The 17,079-nt window shown below is 43.5% G+C and overlaps 1 protein-coding gene across 7 annotated transcripts in view; it reads right to left on the bottom strand.

The window, feature by feature from the left end:
• The window catches only part of KIAA2012 (KIAA2012 ortholog), a 133,166-nt gene that overhangs the window by 27,763 nt on the left and 88,324 nt on the right, over nt 1-17,079 (bottom strand). The window contains exon 13 of one of the 7 annotated variants that reach the window (XM_060410262.1): nt 6,514-6,627. The exons of the other annotated variants lie outside the window; for them this stretch is intronic. Within the exon in view, the coding sequence (XP_060266245.1) occupies nt 6,514-6,627 (114 nt within the window). The remainder of the gene's footprint in view (nt 1-6,513; nt 6,628-17,079) is intronic. 7 annotated transcript variants of the gene reach the window in all.

Raw genomic sequence — 17,079 nt, 5'->3', positions numbered from 1 at the left:
AAGATATCAGCATCTGAATGCAGAGTTCCAAAGAATAGCAAGGAGAGATAAGAAAGACTTCCTCAGTGATCAATGCAAAGAAATAGAGGAAAGAACAGAATGGGAAAGGCTAGAGATCTCTTCAAGAAAATTAGAGATACCAAGGGAACATTTCATGCAAAGATGGGCTCGATAAAGGACAGAAATGGTATGGACCTAACAGAAGCAGAAGATATTAAGAAGAGATGGCAAGAATACACAGAAGAACTGTACAAAAAAGATGTTCACAACCCAGATAATCACGATGGTGTGATCACTCACCTAGAGCCAGACTTCCTGGAATGTGAAGTCAAGTGGGCCTTAGAAAGCATCACTATGAACAAAGCTAGTGGAGGTGATGGAATTCCAGTAGAGCTGTTTCAAATCCTGAAAGATGATTCTGTGAAAGTGCTGCACTCAATATGCCAGCAAATTTGGAAAACTCAGCAATGGCCACAGGAATGGAAAAGGTCAGTTTTCATTCCAATCCCAAAGAAAGGCAATGCCAAAGAATGCTCAAACTACCACACAATTGCACTCATCTCACATGCTAGTAAAGTAATGCTCAAAATTCTCCACGCCAGGCTTCGACAATATGTGAACCGTGAACTTCCAGATGTTCAAGCTCGTTTTAGAAAAGGCAGAGGAACCAGAGATCAAATTGCCAACATCCGCTGGATCATGGAAAAAGCAAGAGAGTTCCAGAAAAAACATCTATTTCTGCTTTATTGACTATGCCAAAGCCTTTGACTGTGTGGATCACAATAAACTGTGGAAAATTCTGAAAGAGATGGGAATACCAGACCACCTGACCTTCCTCTTGAGAAACCTATATGCAGGTCAGGAAGCAACAGTTAGAACTGGACATGGAACAACAGACTGGTTCCAAATATGAAAAGGAGTATGTCAAGGCTGTATATTGTCACCCTGCTTATTTCACTTATATGCAGAGTACATCATGAGAAACGCTGGACTGGAAGAAACACAAGCTGGAATCAAGATTGCCGGGAGAAATATCAATAACCTCAGATATGCAGATAATACCACTCTTAAGGCAGAAAGTGAAGAGGAACTAAAAGGCCTCTTGATGAAAGTGAAAGAGGAGAGTGAAAAAGTTGGCGTAAAGCTCAACATTCAGAAAATGAAGATCATGGCATCTGGTCCCATTACTTCATGGGAAATAGATGGGGAAACAGTGGAAACAGTGTCAGACTTTATTTTGGGGGGCTCCAATATCACTGCAGATGGTGACTGCAGCCATGAAATTAAAAGACGCTTACTCCTTGGAAGGAAAGTTATGACCAACCTAGATAGTATATTAAAAAGCAGAGATATTACTTTGCCAACAAAGGTTTGTCTAGTCAAGGCTATGGTTTTTCCAGTGGTCATGTGTGGATGTGAGAGTTGGACTATGAAGAAAGCTGAGTGACGAAGAATTGATGCTTTTGAACTGTGGTGTTGGAGAAGACTCTTGAGAGTCCCTTGTACTGCAAGGAGATCCAACTAGTCCATCCTATAGGAGGTCAGTCCTGGATGTTCATTGGAAGGACTGATGCTGAAGCTGAAACTCCAATACTTTGGCCACCTCATGCGAAGAGTTGACTCATTGGAAAAGACTTTGATGCTGGGAGGGGTTGGGGGCAGGAGGAAAAGGGGACAGACTGTCTTGATGAGTTTGGGTAAACTCTGAGAGTTGGTGTGGACAGGGAGGCCTGGCGTGCTGCGATTCATGGTGTCGCAAAGAGTTGGATACGACTGAGCGACTGAACTGAACTGAACTGAACTGAGAGCTACACTGAACCCACTCCAGTGTTTTTGCCTGGAGAATCCCAGGGATGGGGGAGTCTGGTGGGCTGCCGTCTATGGGGTTGCACAGAGTCGGACATGATTGAAGCGACTTAGCAGCAGCAGCAGCAGAGCTACACTGGATAGTACTGTTGTATTGACTGCAAGTGAGACCAGGGGACTGATTGACACAGGCCTTATGTTTATTTTTATATCTTTACCACATATAAATGCACCTATAAACAACAGATGATGTTATTTTGCATATTAAAACTTTGTATCAATAGTGTTATATTACTTATGAAACCTGCTTTATTTTGCTTATCATTTTGTCTTTGAGATTGTTATTGTTGTTTAGTCACTCAGTCATGTTCTGCTGTTTTGTGACCCCATGGGCTGTAGCTGCCAGGCTCCACTGTCCATGGAATTTCCCAGGCAAGAATACTGGAGTGGGTTGCCATGCCCTCCTCCAGGAGATCTTCCCAACCCAGGGATTGAAGCCGTGTCTTCTGCTTGGCAGGTGGATTCTGTACTTCTGAGCTACCTGAGAAGTCCATGTTTTTGAGATTAATCCCTGTTAATACACGTAGTTTCCATTCATTTATTTTAAGCTGCTGTACCTTATTCCATTGTATATGTGCGTGCTAAGTCACTTCAGTTGCGTCTGATTCTGTGTGACCTTGTGGACTGTAGCCCACCAGGCTCCTCTGCCCATGGGATTCTCCAGGGAAAGATTACTGGAGTGGTTGCCATGTTCTTCTCCAGGGGATTTTCCCAACCCAGGGATTAAACCCATGTCTCTTATGTCTCCTGCATTGGTAGGTGGGTTCTTTATCATTAGTGTCACTTTGGAAGCCATATTTCATTGTATGGTGTTACTTGCTCAGTTGTGTCCAACTCTTTGTGACCCAGGCTCCTCTGTCCATGGAATTTTCCAGGGAAGAATACTGGTGTGGGTTGCCATTCCCTTTTCCAGGGGATCTTTCTGACCCAGGGATAGAAGATCGGTCTCCTGCATTGCAGGCAGATTCTTTACTGTCTGAGCCACACAGAAGCCCATTCCGTTGTATAAACCTACCACAATTTATTTATCCATTTTGGTGTTGATGGCTGTTTTATTTCGGTTTTTTTTTTTTTTTTTTTGGTGATTACAAACAATGCTGCAAGGTACCTTCTTGAGTGAGTAACTGTTTACATGTGAGTTTCTCTAAGGTATATCTAGGAATGGACTTGCTGGGTTGCAGAGTACATGCATCTTCAATTTATTCAGTTCAGTTCAGTTCAGTTGCTCAGTTGTGTCTGACTCTTTGTGATCCCATGGACTGAAGCACACCAGGCTTCCCTGTCCATCACCAACTCCTGGAGCTTGCTCAAACTCATGTCCATCGAGTTGGTGATGCCATCCAACCATCTCATCCTCTGTCCATCCATTCAATTTATTGGGTATTATTGGGTATTTCCAAATTGCTCTGAGTTTCTAAAACTCCATACCTTTATAAATAATGAGTGTTTAGAGACTTAAAATTTTTTTGCTAATCTGATCTTTATGAAATGATATCTTTTTGTTTTAATTTGAATTTTCCTGATTAGCAAGCTTGACTAATAAATAAATGGTTATTTATTTAGTTTCCCCCCTAAAGAAAACAAAAACAAAAAAACCCCACAACAACCCATTTTTCATTTGAGTTCATTGTCTTTATCATTCTTTATTAGTAGCAGTTTTTGGTGCATTTGGGGTGCTAATACTTTGTTGGTTAAATGCACTACAGAAATTGTCTTCTGTATTTCTTTTTTCAACTGTAACATGTCAAAAACTTTAATTCTAATATAATTGGGCTTGTCAATAATTTTCTTTCTGGTTTGTATTTTGAATCACGTGTAAGAAAATTTTCCCTTCTTGAATTCATAAATATATTCTTGTATATTTTCTTCTAAAAGCTTAAGAATTTTGCTTTTCACACTTAGATCCTGAATATGTCTGATACTTTGTGAAGTAAGGATTAAAAATTGGATAACCAGTTATCTCAAAATTATATAGTGAATAATAGTTTTTGCTTTCCCCACTGTTTTATAATACTTTTCCACATATCATTTCTATATGCTGCTGCTGCTGCTGCTAAGTTGCTTCAGTCGTGTCTGACTCTGTGCAACCCCAGACACGGCAGCCCACCAGTCTCCCCCGTCCCTGGGATTCTCCAGGCAAGAACAGTGGAGTGGGCTGCCATTTCCTTCTCCAATATATAGGGGTGCATTTATTTCTAGATTTTTTATTCTGTCTGTCCCTAAGTCAACATCATACAACCTTAAAGTAATTTTTGATATTTGACTAGGAAAACTCTTCCTCTTTGCTTTTCTTCAAAATTGTATTGGCTATTTTTGGCCCTTCTTTATGAATTTTGGGATCAGCTTCCACCAAAAACCCTATTGGGGATTTTTTTAAATGGAGTTTCACTTAATTAATAGATACATTTAGGGAGAACTGTCACCTTCAAATCTATGAATATTATATGTAGCATTATACAGAATATTATATTTATTCAGGCCTATTTTTAGTTAATTTAATAAAATTTATAATTTCTTCATGAAAGTCTAATACTTTTTTAGATTTATTGATTTATTACTAGGATATATATATGTGTGTATTTTATATACATAGGATATATACAATATTTTATATTATAATAATTATTATATATGTATATTAATATAAAATACATACATACTATATATGTCTTAAAATTACATTTATTCTGCCTTCCCTTATAATTGATACCACTAGATAACTAAACAGTAGAAGGAAAAAAAATTTTGGCAGGAGTTTCCCAAGTAATAAAAGAAGAAAGTATGATAGGATTTCAATATTACTATTTCATAACCTCTAATGAATTAAGGGATCTGCAGCTGCTAGCATCATGAAGAGACCAGTAAACACCATGCCTCCCCAGGGAAGAACAAGAACACAGTGCCCTCCTCCGTAAAGTCGTCTTGTCAGATGGAAAAACCAAACTTGACTCTGATCAAGTCTCTAGAGCTAAGTACTAATTTACGGAAAATACAGAAGACAGAGAAGCATGGAAAACTGTGCCATGAGAACACAATCAGCAAAGTCTAGATTGTGGGAAACTCTATAGGGCAAGTGACCCAATTTCCTAAAAATAAACTAAATGAGGGAGAAAAATAAATGAGGAAAACTGATAAAGCCATATGTCAACCAAAAAAAGTCATATTAACCAACCACAAACAAAATAAAAAACAATTATAATAATTTTGAGATAATTAGGATGTTGAAAAAACTGATTGGATATCCAATTATATTAAAGAATAGTTCTAATTTTTAGAACAACAGTGGTATTATGGTTATGTCAAAAGAGTCTTTTCTTGTCTTTTAGAGATATGTACTCACATGTATATGAGTAAAAGGGTATGAGCCTGGAACTGGTTTCAAATACTATGGAAGAGAAGAAGGGATTGGGAATATGGGTGAACAGTATTGGCCAGGAGATGGGTACATGAGACTCACTGTCCTGTCCATCTTTGTGCATGTTTGACGTTTTTTATAATAAGAATTATTTTAAAATTGCATTATAAATTGTACTTTATTTTGCAAACACTAATGTTTTCCACAATTGATTTTTGTATATTGATCTATAGTTAGGGAAAGATTGAGGGCAGGAGGAGAAGGGGGTGACAGAGGATGAGATGATTGGATGGCATCATCGACTCACTGGACATAAGTTTGAGCAAACTCAGAGAGATATTGAAGGGCAGGGAAGCTTGGTGTGCTGCAGGCCATGGGGCTGCAAGGAGTCAGACACAAGACTGAACAACTACGTTTAGTAATCTTGCTGAATTTTGTTTGTCTTTTAATAGCTTGTCTTTAGAGGCCTTCAGACTTTTTACCTAAGTAGTACTATTGTCTGAGAATAATGACAGTGTCATTTCCTCCTTTGTATTCTCTTCTGTTTCCCTTCTTTTGCTTTCTCTACTGTACTGGAATGATGGTGAAAGAGAAGCAGTGATAGAGGGCGTCCTTATCCTAGTCTTGCCTCTAATGAGGCATTCAAGTGTGATGTAAACTACTCTTTAACAAAGTCAGGTATTCCTCTTTCATTCCTAGTTTGATCATTTTCAGTCAAATGGGTGAATTTTATAAATTGATTTTTCCTTTTGCATCTATTGAGATGATCCTAAGTACAGATACAGATTTTTGAGTGTTAGACCATTTTCAGTTTGTGGGGTAAACTGAATTCAGTTGTGGTAGGTTTGGATACACGTATATGAGTGAGACTGGTCTATAAATTTTCTTTCTTATGCTGTTCTTGTCTCTAGTTTCAACTTCTTTTTGGTTTTGATGAATTTGAGTGTCAAGTTAGAAATAAGCTTTACTTCCTGGGAGGTGAAGAGGATTTTCAGGATCAAGGGGCAACAGCTATATTCTGGGATTCTGGAGGGTTTCCATCCTGGGCTGAGTGGAGTGAGCCAGAAACGGTCTTTTATAGTGAGCCACTTCTCACTATAGAAGAGAACTTTGAAATCCTTTCCAGAAGGAAAAATAAAGGAGTGATAGAGTGTGCAGGTCATCTAGGCTGCTAAGAGCTAGCAGACTACGCTGAACCTGGTGCCAGGGCTCCAGGCAGCAGAGCCTGGCAGTGTAGGGAGACTGTGCAGACCAAGGCAGAGCAGTTCTGGAAGTGAGGAGCCGAGACCCACCTTGCGAGGCGGCCCTTTTGCAGTGGGAAGCACCTTCCAGGCTATGGATGCTGGTGCAGGAGCAGTGCCTCCTCTCCTGGGTACATCCTTCTGGTCTCCCTATTTTATCCCCAGCTGTAAGAGAAACTTTTCATCAATGGCTGCTTCACTTCTTGGCACAGATTAGGTAGTCGTTATTCTTGTTCCTTTCGGAGCTGTTTATTCCTGGAGTTGGGAACTGCTCCTGAGGAAACGCCTTCAAAACCAAACTAAATTGATCTAAACTAAATGAAACACCTAGGGACACTGAGTTGAGACAGACTTGGGTTACCTGGGTTTTCATTATTAGCCACGGTTTTGCATGATTCTCTTGGCTTTTAGACCTCAAGTTCCTTTACCTTCAATAGAGATTCTAAATAATCTCCAAGTTTCATGCTGGCTTAAAAAAGAAAAAATGCTTCCATAATTTTGTGGTGTTTCTCCGACCTTGTAATTATTTCCTAATCAGAAACACATGGACGGCTTTTACCACTTTTAAAGAGCCAGGGGCTTGGAGTATAGAAACCTGGGTTCATGGCTCAGCTCCTTCACTTAGGGCTGTGTGACCATGGGTTAGTTACCTAACCTCTCAGCCTCATTTGCCTCCTCTGTGAAACAGGGATAAAGCACCTTATCTTATACGGTTATGGTGAGGATAAAATGAGATAAAAGTACCAAAAGAAAAAAAAAAAGCACCTTGTAAAGTGATCGGCTTCAGAGTAAGTGTCAAACATTCCTTCCCTTTTCTCTACCCAAGTGACGATGTCCCGAAAGCTAGCCAAAAGATAAACTTTATAAATGGCAAAGTTTTTACTGTGGCTGGCACTTCAGAGTGTTGCCCATTTGCCTGCCTTCCACCTTCTTCCTAGAGTCTGAGTCGGCCTGTTGGGCAGATTTTGAGACCGTCTGGCTCTGAGGGTGTTCACCCAGGCCTGGGATCTGCAGGAGGTCTTGGCAGGGAGAGACATCACACACCACAGCTGGGAGAGGACAGAACCGACACAGGAGGCCTGGAGCACAGACCCTCAGGGGCCAACCAAGCCTGCAGTCCCGGCCTCGCTGCAAGGAGGTCAGGAAGGACAGGTGGGGAAGGCCTGATGCTGGCGGCACTGCAGGTCCGGGAGCCTCTGGTGGGCGCACGGGGCGGGAACCAGAGAAGCCGCCACACCCTGGGAGGCAGAGACAGCTGCTGCTGGGTCCTTCTGGCCTCTCCTCCCTCTCCCCGGCCTGAAGACTCTCTTCATTCCAATTTCTCCTGGGTTTGTGTGTGAAGCATTTCTTCTCCGTTTCCCCTTGACCTTTCTGCTTTCTCCCCTTCTACCTGCCAGCACTCCAGGGTCTGCAAACGTTCCTTTTGGTAACTGTTAACAACCAGGAGAATTGATCTCTACAGATGGAGTCTGCAGCCTTGCCTCTGCCCAGTTCTGTGAGAAAGGACAGTTCGGTTCAGTTCAGTAGCTCAGTCGTGTCCAACTCTTTGCGACCCCAAGAATCGCACGCAGCATGCCAGGCCTCCCTGTCCATCACCAGCTCCCGGAGTTCACTCATACTCACGTCCATCGAGTCAGTGATGCCATCTAGCCATCTCATCCTCTGTCATCCCCTTCTCCTCCTGCCCCCAATCCCTCCCAACATCAGAGGCTTTTCCAATGAGTCAACTGTTCACCTGAGGTGGCCAAAGTACTGGAGTTTCAGCTTTAGCATCATTCCTTCCAAAGTGATCCTGGGGCTGATCTCCTTCACAATGGACTGGTTGGATCTCCTTGCAGTCCAAGGGACTCTCAAGAATCTTCTCTAACACCACAGTTCAAAAGCATCAATTCTTCGGTGCTCAGCCTTCTTCACAGTCCAACTCTCACATCCATACGTGACCACAGGAAAAACCATAGCCTTGACTAGGCGAACCTTAGTTGGCAAAGTAATGTCTCTGCTTTTGAATATGCTATCTAGGTTGGTCATAACTTTCCTTCCAAGGAGTAAGCGTCTTTTAATTTCATGGCTGCAGTCACCATCTGCAGTGATTTTGGAGCCCCCAAAAATAAAGTCTGACACTGTTTCCACTGTTTCCCCATCTATTTCCCATGAAGTGATGGGACCAGATGCCATGATCTTCGTTTTCTGAATGTTGAGCTTTAAGCCAACTTTTTTGCTCTCTTCCTTCACTTTCATCAAGAGGCTTTTTAGTTCCTCTTCACTTTCTGCCATAAGGGTGGTGTCATCTGCATATCTGAGGTGATTGATATTTCTCCCGACAATCTTGATTCCAGCTTGTGTTTCTTCCAGTCTAGCATTTCTCATGATGTACTCTGCATAGAAGTTAAATAAGCAGGGTGACAATATACAGCCTTGATGTACTCCTTTTCCTATTTGGAACCAGTCTGTTGTTCCATGTCCAGTTCTAACTGTTGCTTCCTGACCTGCATACAGATTTCTCAAGAGGCAGGTCAGGTGGTCTGGTATTCCCATCTCTTTCAGAATTTTCCACAGTTGATTGTGATCCACACAGTCAAAGGCTTTGGCATAGTCAATAAAGCAGAAATAGATGTTTTTCTGGAACTCTCTTGCTTTTTCCATGATCCAGCGGATGTTGGCAATTTGATCTCTGGTTCCTCTGCCTTTTCTAAAACCAGCTTGAACATCTGGAAGTTCATGGTTCACGTATTGCTGAAGCCTGGCTTGGAGGATTTTGAGCATTACTTTACTAGCGTGTGAGATGAGTGCACTTGTGCGGTAGTTTGAGCATTCTTTGGCATTGCCTTTCTTTGGGATTTGAATGAAAACTGACCTTTTCCAGTCCTGTGGCCGCTGCTGAGTTTTCCAAATCGGCTGGCATATTGAGTGCAGCACTTTCACAGAATCATCTTTCAGGATTTGAAACAGCTCCACTGGAATTCCATCACCTCCACTAGCTTTCTTCGTAGTGATGCTTTCTAAGGCCCACTTGACTTCACATTCCAGGATGTCTGGCTCTAGGTGAGTGATCACACTATCGTGATTATCTGGGTTGTGAAGATCTTTTTTGTACAGTTCTTCTGTGTATTCTTGCCACCTCTTCTTAATATCTTCTGCTTCTGTTAGGTCCATACCATTTCTGTCCTTTATCAAGCCCATCTTTGCATGAAATGTTCCCTTGGTATCTCTAATTTTCTTGAAGAGATCTCTAGCCTTTCCCATTCTGTTCTTTTAATCTATTTCTTTGCACTGATCGCTGAAGAAGGCTTTCTTATCTCTTCTTGCTATTCTTTGGAGCTCTGCATTCAGATGCTGATATCTTTCCTTTTCTCCTTTGCTTTTTGCCTCTCTTCTTTTCACAGCTATTTGTAAGGCCTCCCCAGACCACCATTTTGCTTTTTTGCATTTCTTTTCCATAGGGATCATCTTGATCCCTGTCTCCTGTACAATGTCACGAACCTCATTCCATAGTTCATCAGGCACTCTGTCTATCAGATCTAGTCCCTTAAATCTATTTCTCACTTCCACTGTATAATCATAAGGGATTTGATTTAGGTCATACCTGAATGGTCTAGTGGTTACTTTCTTCAATTTAAGTCTGAATTTAGTAATAAGTAGTTCATGATCTGAGCCAAAGTCAGCTCCCGGTCTTGTTTTTGCTGACTGTATAGAGCTTCTCCATCTTTGGCTGCAAAGAATATAATCAATCTGATTTCAGTGTTGACCATCTGGTGATGTCCATGTGTAGAGTCTTCTCTTGTGTTGTTAGAAGAGCGTGTTTGCTATGACCAGTGCAGTTTCTTGGCAAAACTGTTAGTCTTTGCCCTGCTTCATTCTGCATTCCAAGGCCAAATTTGCCTGTTACTCCAGGTGTTTCTTGACTTCCTACTTTTGCATTCCAGTCCCCTATATTGAAAAGGACATCTTTTTTGGGTGTTAGTTCTAAAAGGCCTTGTAGGTCTTCATAGAACCGTTCAACTTCAGCTTCTTCAGCATTACTGGTTGGGGCATAGACTTGGATTACTGTTATATTGAATGGTTTGCCTTGGAAACAAACAGAGATCATTCTGTCGTTTTGAGATTGCATCCAAGTACTGCATTTTGTAGTCTTTTGTTGACCATGATGGCTACTCCATTTCTTCTGAGGGATTCCTGCCCGCAGTAGTAGATATAATGGTCATCTGAGTTAAATTCACCCATTCCAGTCCATTTTAGTTCACTGATTCCTAGAATGTCAACATTCACTCTTGCCATCTCTTGTCTGACCACTTCCCATTTGCCCTGATTCATGGACCTGACATTCCAGGTTCCTATGCAATATTGCTCTTTACAGCATCAGAACTTGCTTCTATCACCAGTCACATCCAAAGCTGGGTATTGTTTTTGCTTGGCTCCATTCCTTCATTCTTTCTGGAGTTATTTCTCTACTGATCTCCAGTAGCGTGTTGGGCACCTACTGACCTGGGGAGTTCCTCTTTCAGTATCCTATCATTTTGCCTTTTCATACTGTTCATGGGGTTCTCAAGGCAAGAATACTGAAGCGGTTTGCCATTCCCTTCTCCAGTGGACCACATTCTGTCAGATCTCTCCACCATGACCTGCGAGCAAGGACATATTCCCTAATTTCGCTGTGCCTCAGTTTTCCCATTTGGCAAAATGAAAATAATAAGAGCTCCTTCTTTACAAGATTGTTATAACAATTAAATGAAGCAATTTGCAGAAAATGCTTAGTCTGATGCCTGGCACACAGTGAGAGTAAACTGCTGCCCCTGTCTCACTGGCTTCATTGCAAATGGGTGAATGCACTCTGGGTTCAGTAAACTCCTTCCAGCATCTGGCATCACCTCCTCCAGGCAGCCCTCCCTGACTTTTCCCCATCTCTGCCATGTTGGTCTGCACCAGCTCTCTTGGAGTGCTAAATACATTGAAGACACAGATGGTTTAAACCATGCCTGCACCTGTCTGGGTCCTCTATCAGAGTAGGTGTTCCATAAAGAGTGTGTCTTATCCAGTCATGGAGGGCCTGGCAGTTAGCACCCTGCTAATCAGCAAATAGTTGCTAAGTAAATGAAGGAAATCCCCATTTGTGTAGTGAGTGCTTGAAGACTCAAGAAGGCCCAAATCTGGGGTCTGAACCCTGGAGCTTCTTGGTGGTAACACTGAGACTTCCGCTCTTCACTTTAATAGAAACAATCCCAAGATCACTGAATCACAGGAAATGAGCAGTAGAGATTGAAAGGTGAGCCCTGGTATTTCCTGATGAGGGAGGAAGTCAAAGCCTAGAAGCCAGCAGGTTCCTGGCTGCCTCATGCTGGTACAGGAGGACCATGGTGAAGCCAGTACTCTCATTCTTGACCTGCTGGGCTCTCACTCACCAGCTGCTGTGGCTGAGCCTGGGCTCCTTGTGCAGCACGGGAGCTGCTGGTCTCCTCCCAGACTCTCTGGGTCAGGGCCCACCCAAGGTTGACTGGGCGGCAGAGCTTTATGTGTTGAATGGTGGTTGGCTTTCCCTGGGAGTGGGTGTGGTGGAAAGAGCTTGGGAAGGAGCTCTTCCCAAGAAGAGCTCCTTATCACTTATCACCAAGCCTGGTGACTCACAGATGCAGAGAGAGTGACGGTGGGACATGGACTCAGAGATTATCCAGCCCTCCTCCTTGGTTTAAGGGAAAGGAATCTACCGCCCAGAGAATTGATGTTCTCTAGGCTCTGGGGCCTCATCAAAGGCAGAACTGGTAACTGAATCCATATCTTTCTAATCTGAAACTCAGTCTCCTCAATGAGGCTATTCCAGGGTTTTTGAAATAATAATGGACACACGAAGCACTTGAAGATCTTGTTAAGGCACAGGTAGGCCTGGGAGGAGACCCCAGATTCTGCCCAGATTTCTAATAAGTCCCAGGTGGATTTTAATCCTAAAGGAAATCAACCCTGAATATTCATTGGAAGGACTGATGCTGAAGCTGAAGCTCCAATACTTTGGCCACATGATGTGAAGAGCTAACTCCTTGGAAAAGACCCTGATGCTGGGAAAGATTGAAGGCAGGAGGAGAAGGGGACAACAGAAGATGAGATGGTTGGATGGCATCACCGACTCAATGGACATGAATTTGAGCAAGCTCTGGGAGATGGTGAAGGACAGGGAAGCCTGGCCGTCCATGGGGTCGCAAAGAGTTGGACAGGACTGAGCAACTGAACAACAGCAAGGTCTGGGAGGAGACCCCAAATTCTGCCCAGATTTCAAACAAGTCCCAGGTTCTAGCTAGAAAGGGTCTAGGCCAGTGATTCTCACAAAAACCAGGGCTAGAAAGGCCAGCTCTACTATGATATAACTACTCAGTGCATTAGCCATTAGTTAGACCAGACTGTTGGGTTAATGAAAGCATGCCAGCTATAGGGCCCTTCACACAGAAGCCAGTGGGGCCAGGTCCTCCTCACTGGCTCGTCCTTATTGGTCACCCCTATTGGCTGCTTCTGTGTCTTCTGTGCAGATGCAGGTCCTGACTGGTGGCTGTGGGTATGTAAGTGCAGTCCTTCTGGAGGACTTGGACCTTACTAGCCCCTGCAGGCACTGTTTCTTCACAGCAAGTATGCCAAGCCCAAAGTTGAGTCTTCCTTGTAAGCTCTTAAGGGTAGGAGCTTGGTTTGTCTTCTTTGAATCTCCTGAATGCTCAGGCACTCATTCCTCCATTTACTGGACTGATGCATCTATGGAACTGCTGCTGCTGCTGCTGCTGCTGCTGCTAAGTCGCTTCAGGCCTGGCTAAATAATGCACATCCTTGCCTTCAAGAAATATACCTAACATGTGGGCTATAATGTGGTACTTAGAGGTTGCTCAATAAGTATGTTGGAGAAGGAAATGGCAACCCACTCCAGTATTCTTGCCTGGAGAATCCCAGGGACAGAGGAGCCTGGTGGGCTGCCGTCTATGGAGTTGCACAGAGTTGGACACGACTGGAGCGACTTAGCAGCAGCAGCAGCAGCAATAAGTATGTGTGAAACTGGATTAGACTTCAGTGCTCTGGGGGAAGTGGCAGCGTCATCAAATGATAGAGAGGGCGAAGGAGAGCAGCTGGTGTTGGCCGCTCCCTAATAAGGGGCTTATTTTCAAAGAAGGAGGTCTGGCTCCTTTGGCAGTTCCTACTGGGGTTGCTGGAAATGAGAGCACTGAAGCCTTACTGAAGTCTCTGCACTTGAAAGTTATCAGGCAAATTCTCAAATGCATCGTAATTTTTAGTTTTCCCTTTGACGCTGTAAAGACCAATGGGAAACAGGGATACACAAGCTCCTCTTCTCAGGCCAGTCACAGAGGAGGTGGCTAAAACATGTATGGTGTCTGCAGCAGAGAGAGAAATGGAACTTCCCTGGCGGTCCAGGGACTGGGACTCTGAGATTCTAAAGCAGGGGGCATGGGTTCAATCCCTGGTCAGGGAACTAGGATTTCGCATGCCGTGTGGCACAGCCAAAAAAAAAAAAAAGGAAGAGAGAAATGGCCCACCATGGTGACTCTGAGTCTGTGAGGTAGGGGAAGTGGTAGCATCTGCCAGACAGAGCCATCTACCCACCTTGGCAGAGATGCTAAGTCCCACCTAATGTCGATTCTGCCCTGTGTTTGGGTGGCAGACCCCCTCACATTTTAGCTCGACACATGAACACACAGCAAGACATTTCATTCCCCAACCTCACTTGTAGCCAGGTAAGCCAGCGGGATATGAGCAGAGGTGGAAGAGGTGCAATTCCTGAATTAGGCTCTTACAAGGCAGCTGAGCCTTTCCCTCCCGTGTCTTGCAGGGTGAGGGGGAAGCTGAGCCAGCTCTGACCAGGCAGACAGGGGTGACAGCAAATGGAGTGCCAGAGAGATGATAAGAAAGAGCCTGGGTCCCTGGACAGCCCTGTGGAGCGGAGCTGTCCCACCCCCTGCCTGCCAGCTCGGATTCTTCCCTGAGAGAGAAATAAACCTTCCCTCTTGTTTGGTCTTTGTTAGAACCAACATCCTAACTACTGCGCGTCTATCTCTTGCATGACAGAACAATGATGCTCTGGGCCTTTTTTCCTGGTAGAATAGAAATGGTTGGTCTCTAAGGCTTTCTGCCAGATCTGCCTTTTGTCTTCCACCCTATATTGTTTCAGGCTAGTCACTGGGGAGCCCCTGCACTCATGCAGGGGCTCCCCAGATCTTTCAAAGCTCCTGAGACTATTTTAAGGTCTGCCACATTCCGAGGGGTTCTGTCACGACTGCAACATGACCTCATTCAGACTGGGTCTGCTACCTAGCCCTGGACCTCAGCAGAAGAAGGACTCTCAAAGAGGACTCAGTCAGCCCCTGAGAGCCAGCAACCCCACCCTGCCTCCCTGCAAATGAGATGGATTTGGAAAGTAAGTAAATCATTGTGTTACATCACATTAAACCGAGAACAAGTCTTTCCTGATAGGGCTACTAAAATAAGGTATTTAAGAAGTAGCCTGGTATCTAACCTTCAGTGAGTACTCACTGTGGGCTGAGCATTCTTGCAAGCACACTATATGTATTAACTCCTGTATGTCACAACCACCCCACAAGAGAAGTACTATAGTATCCCCGTTTTACAGATGAAGAGAAAAGATACCCAGAGAAGTTTAGTAACTTACTCAAAGCTGCACAGTTAGTAAATGGTGGAGCCAGGATTTGAACGCTGGGACTCAGATTTGATAATTGGTGCTCTTTTTTCTTTTGGGCGTACTGTGAGACTTGCAGGATCCTAGTTCCCTGGCCAGGAATTAAACCCAGGCCCACGGCCCACGGCCCACGGTCCCAACTGCTAGACCACCATGGAATTCCCAATAATAGATGCTCTTGATCATTGTGATGCTTCCTAAACAGAGCCCTCCAATGTTTATACTCCTATCATGTCCAAAAGAACAGATTAAACGGAATCACTGTCAAAATTCAGAGAGATAAATCCTCGAAGCAAGGCCCAAGATTGTGGTTCTCAAAGTGTGGTCCCTGGACCACTAGCCTCAGAGTCACTGAGGAACTTAATAAAATTGTAAATGCTATGACCTCAGCCCAGATCTAGTGAGTCAGAAACTCTGGAGGCCCAGACATCTTTATTTTTACAAGTCTTCCACATGGTTCTGAGGCACACTGAAGTTTGAGAGCAGTTGGCCTAGGAAATAAACAAGAATTGAAAGAAGAATGGAAATTTTGGACTTCGCTGGTGGTCCAGTGGATAAGGATCTTCCTGCCTATGCAGGGGACACAGGTTTGATCCCTGGTCTGGGAAGATTCCACATGCAGAAGAGCGACTAAGCTCAAGTGCCGCAACCTCTGAGCCCACCTGCCGCAATCACTGAAGCCTGCATGCTCTAGGGCCCGAGAGTCACAACTATTGAGACCCTGGGCTACAGCTACTGAAGGTCTTGCTTTGCTATAAGAAAAGCCATCACAATGAGAAGCCTGTGCACAGGGGAGAAGACCCAGTGCAGCCACAAAGAAAACAAAAGAATGGAAATTTCATTCCTTCCTTGGACTTTGGGGGTGAGAAAGAGAGGCAGAAAGAAAAGTTTCGTATTTAAAATAAGAGCTGTTTCCCAAGCCCTCTCTGATTTGGGGGTTGCTGATTTGACCTGTCTTGTGAAAACTTGCATGCTGTGTTCTCAGCAAGTCCAAGACTCAGGGTATTCTCACTGGATATGGCCCTGGCTCATTGCTTATAGTTAATCTTGCAGCTCACTACTTAATTTAGAGGAGGAAAAAAGTCCTGACAATTAGTTATAAGACCTATGAGGGGAAAACTGATCCTTAAATAGTTTAAAAAAATTCCTTGGCATTCCCTCCTTTATTTCCCTTCAAAGATTTGAAATCCTTTTTGAACATCAGCATTTATCATTTGGGACAGGCAAATGCTTTCTTTAATTTTCTGTGGTGATATTTCATTGGGTTAAAGACTGTCTGAGTAATCTTTATGGAACTGAGCCGGGGCCTGTCCCTCCCAGGAAATCTGTTTTGACTGACTTGGTCATTGCTTAGATTTGGCCATGTTCTGCACTGCGTAAAACCTCCACTGCACTTGGCCAAGACCTTGGAGCCTCATCAGTGTTCACAATCTGGACATGCGATTTACGATATGGAAGATCTGAAGACCGGAATACATTTCCCTGGCTATTGTTACTCAGCTTTTAAAATGGAGGTGGCAGGAGATGTAGGTCAGCAGAAACCTTGCTTAAAAGTTTGACTGAACACAGGGATCAGGCTACTGTAATATTTTATTGTCTGATATTCAGAAGCAATGAAAATTTTTAAAATGAGTATAAAATTATAATGAATATTAAAATTAATTTGAGGAGTGGAGTGTCATTTGAAAAAAATAGCAAAAGATGTAAACTAGAAAAAGATCAAGTTAGGGTGCAACCCCCAAATCCATGACTTGCACTTTTATCTCCAGTGAGCTCTATGGTGTCTCTCACCCTAGGAGGGTCCAGACAGGATAGAAAGAATTGTGCCGTTATTTCATTCTCCAAGCCAGGCTTCAACAATACATGAACCGTGAACTTCCAGATGTTCAAGCTGGTTTTAGAAAAGGCAGAGGAACCAGAGATCAAATTGCCAGCATCTGCTG

The sequence above is a fragment of the Ovis aries genome, chromosome 2 (assembly GCF_016772045.2).
Source record: "Ovis aries strain OAR_USU_Benz2616 breed Rambouillet chromosome 2, ARS-UI_Ramb_v3.0, whole genome shotgun sequence".
Lineage (NCBI taxonomy): Eukaryota > Metazoa > Chordata > Mammalia > Artiodactyla > Bovidae > Ovis > Ovis aries.
The sequence above is the reverse complement of the archived record's forward strand: the minus strand, read 5'-3'. Positions and strand labels throughout refer to the sequence as shown.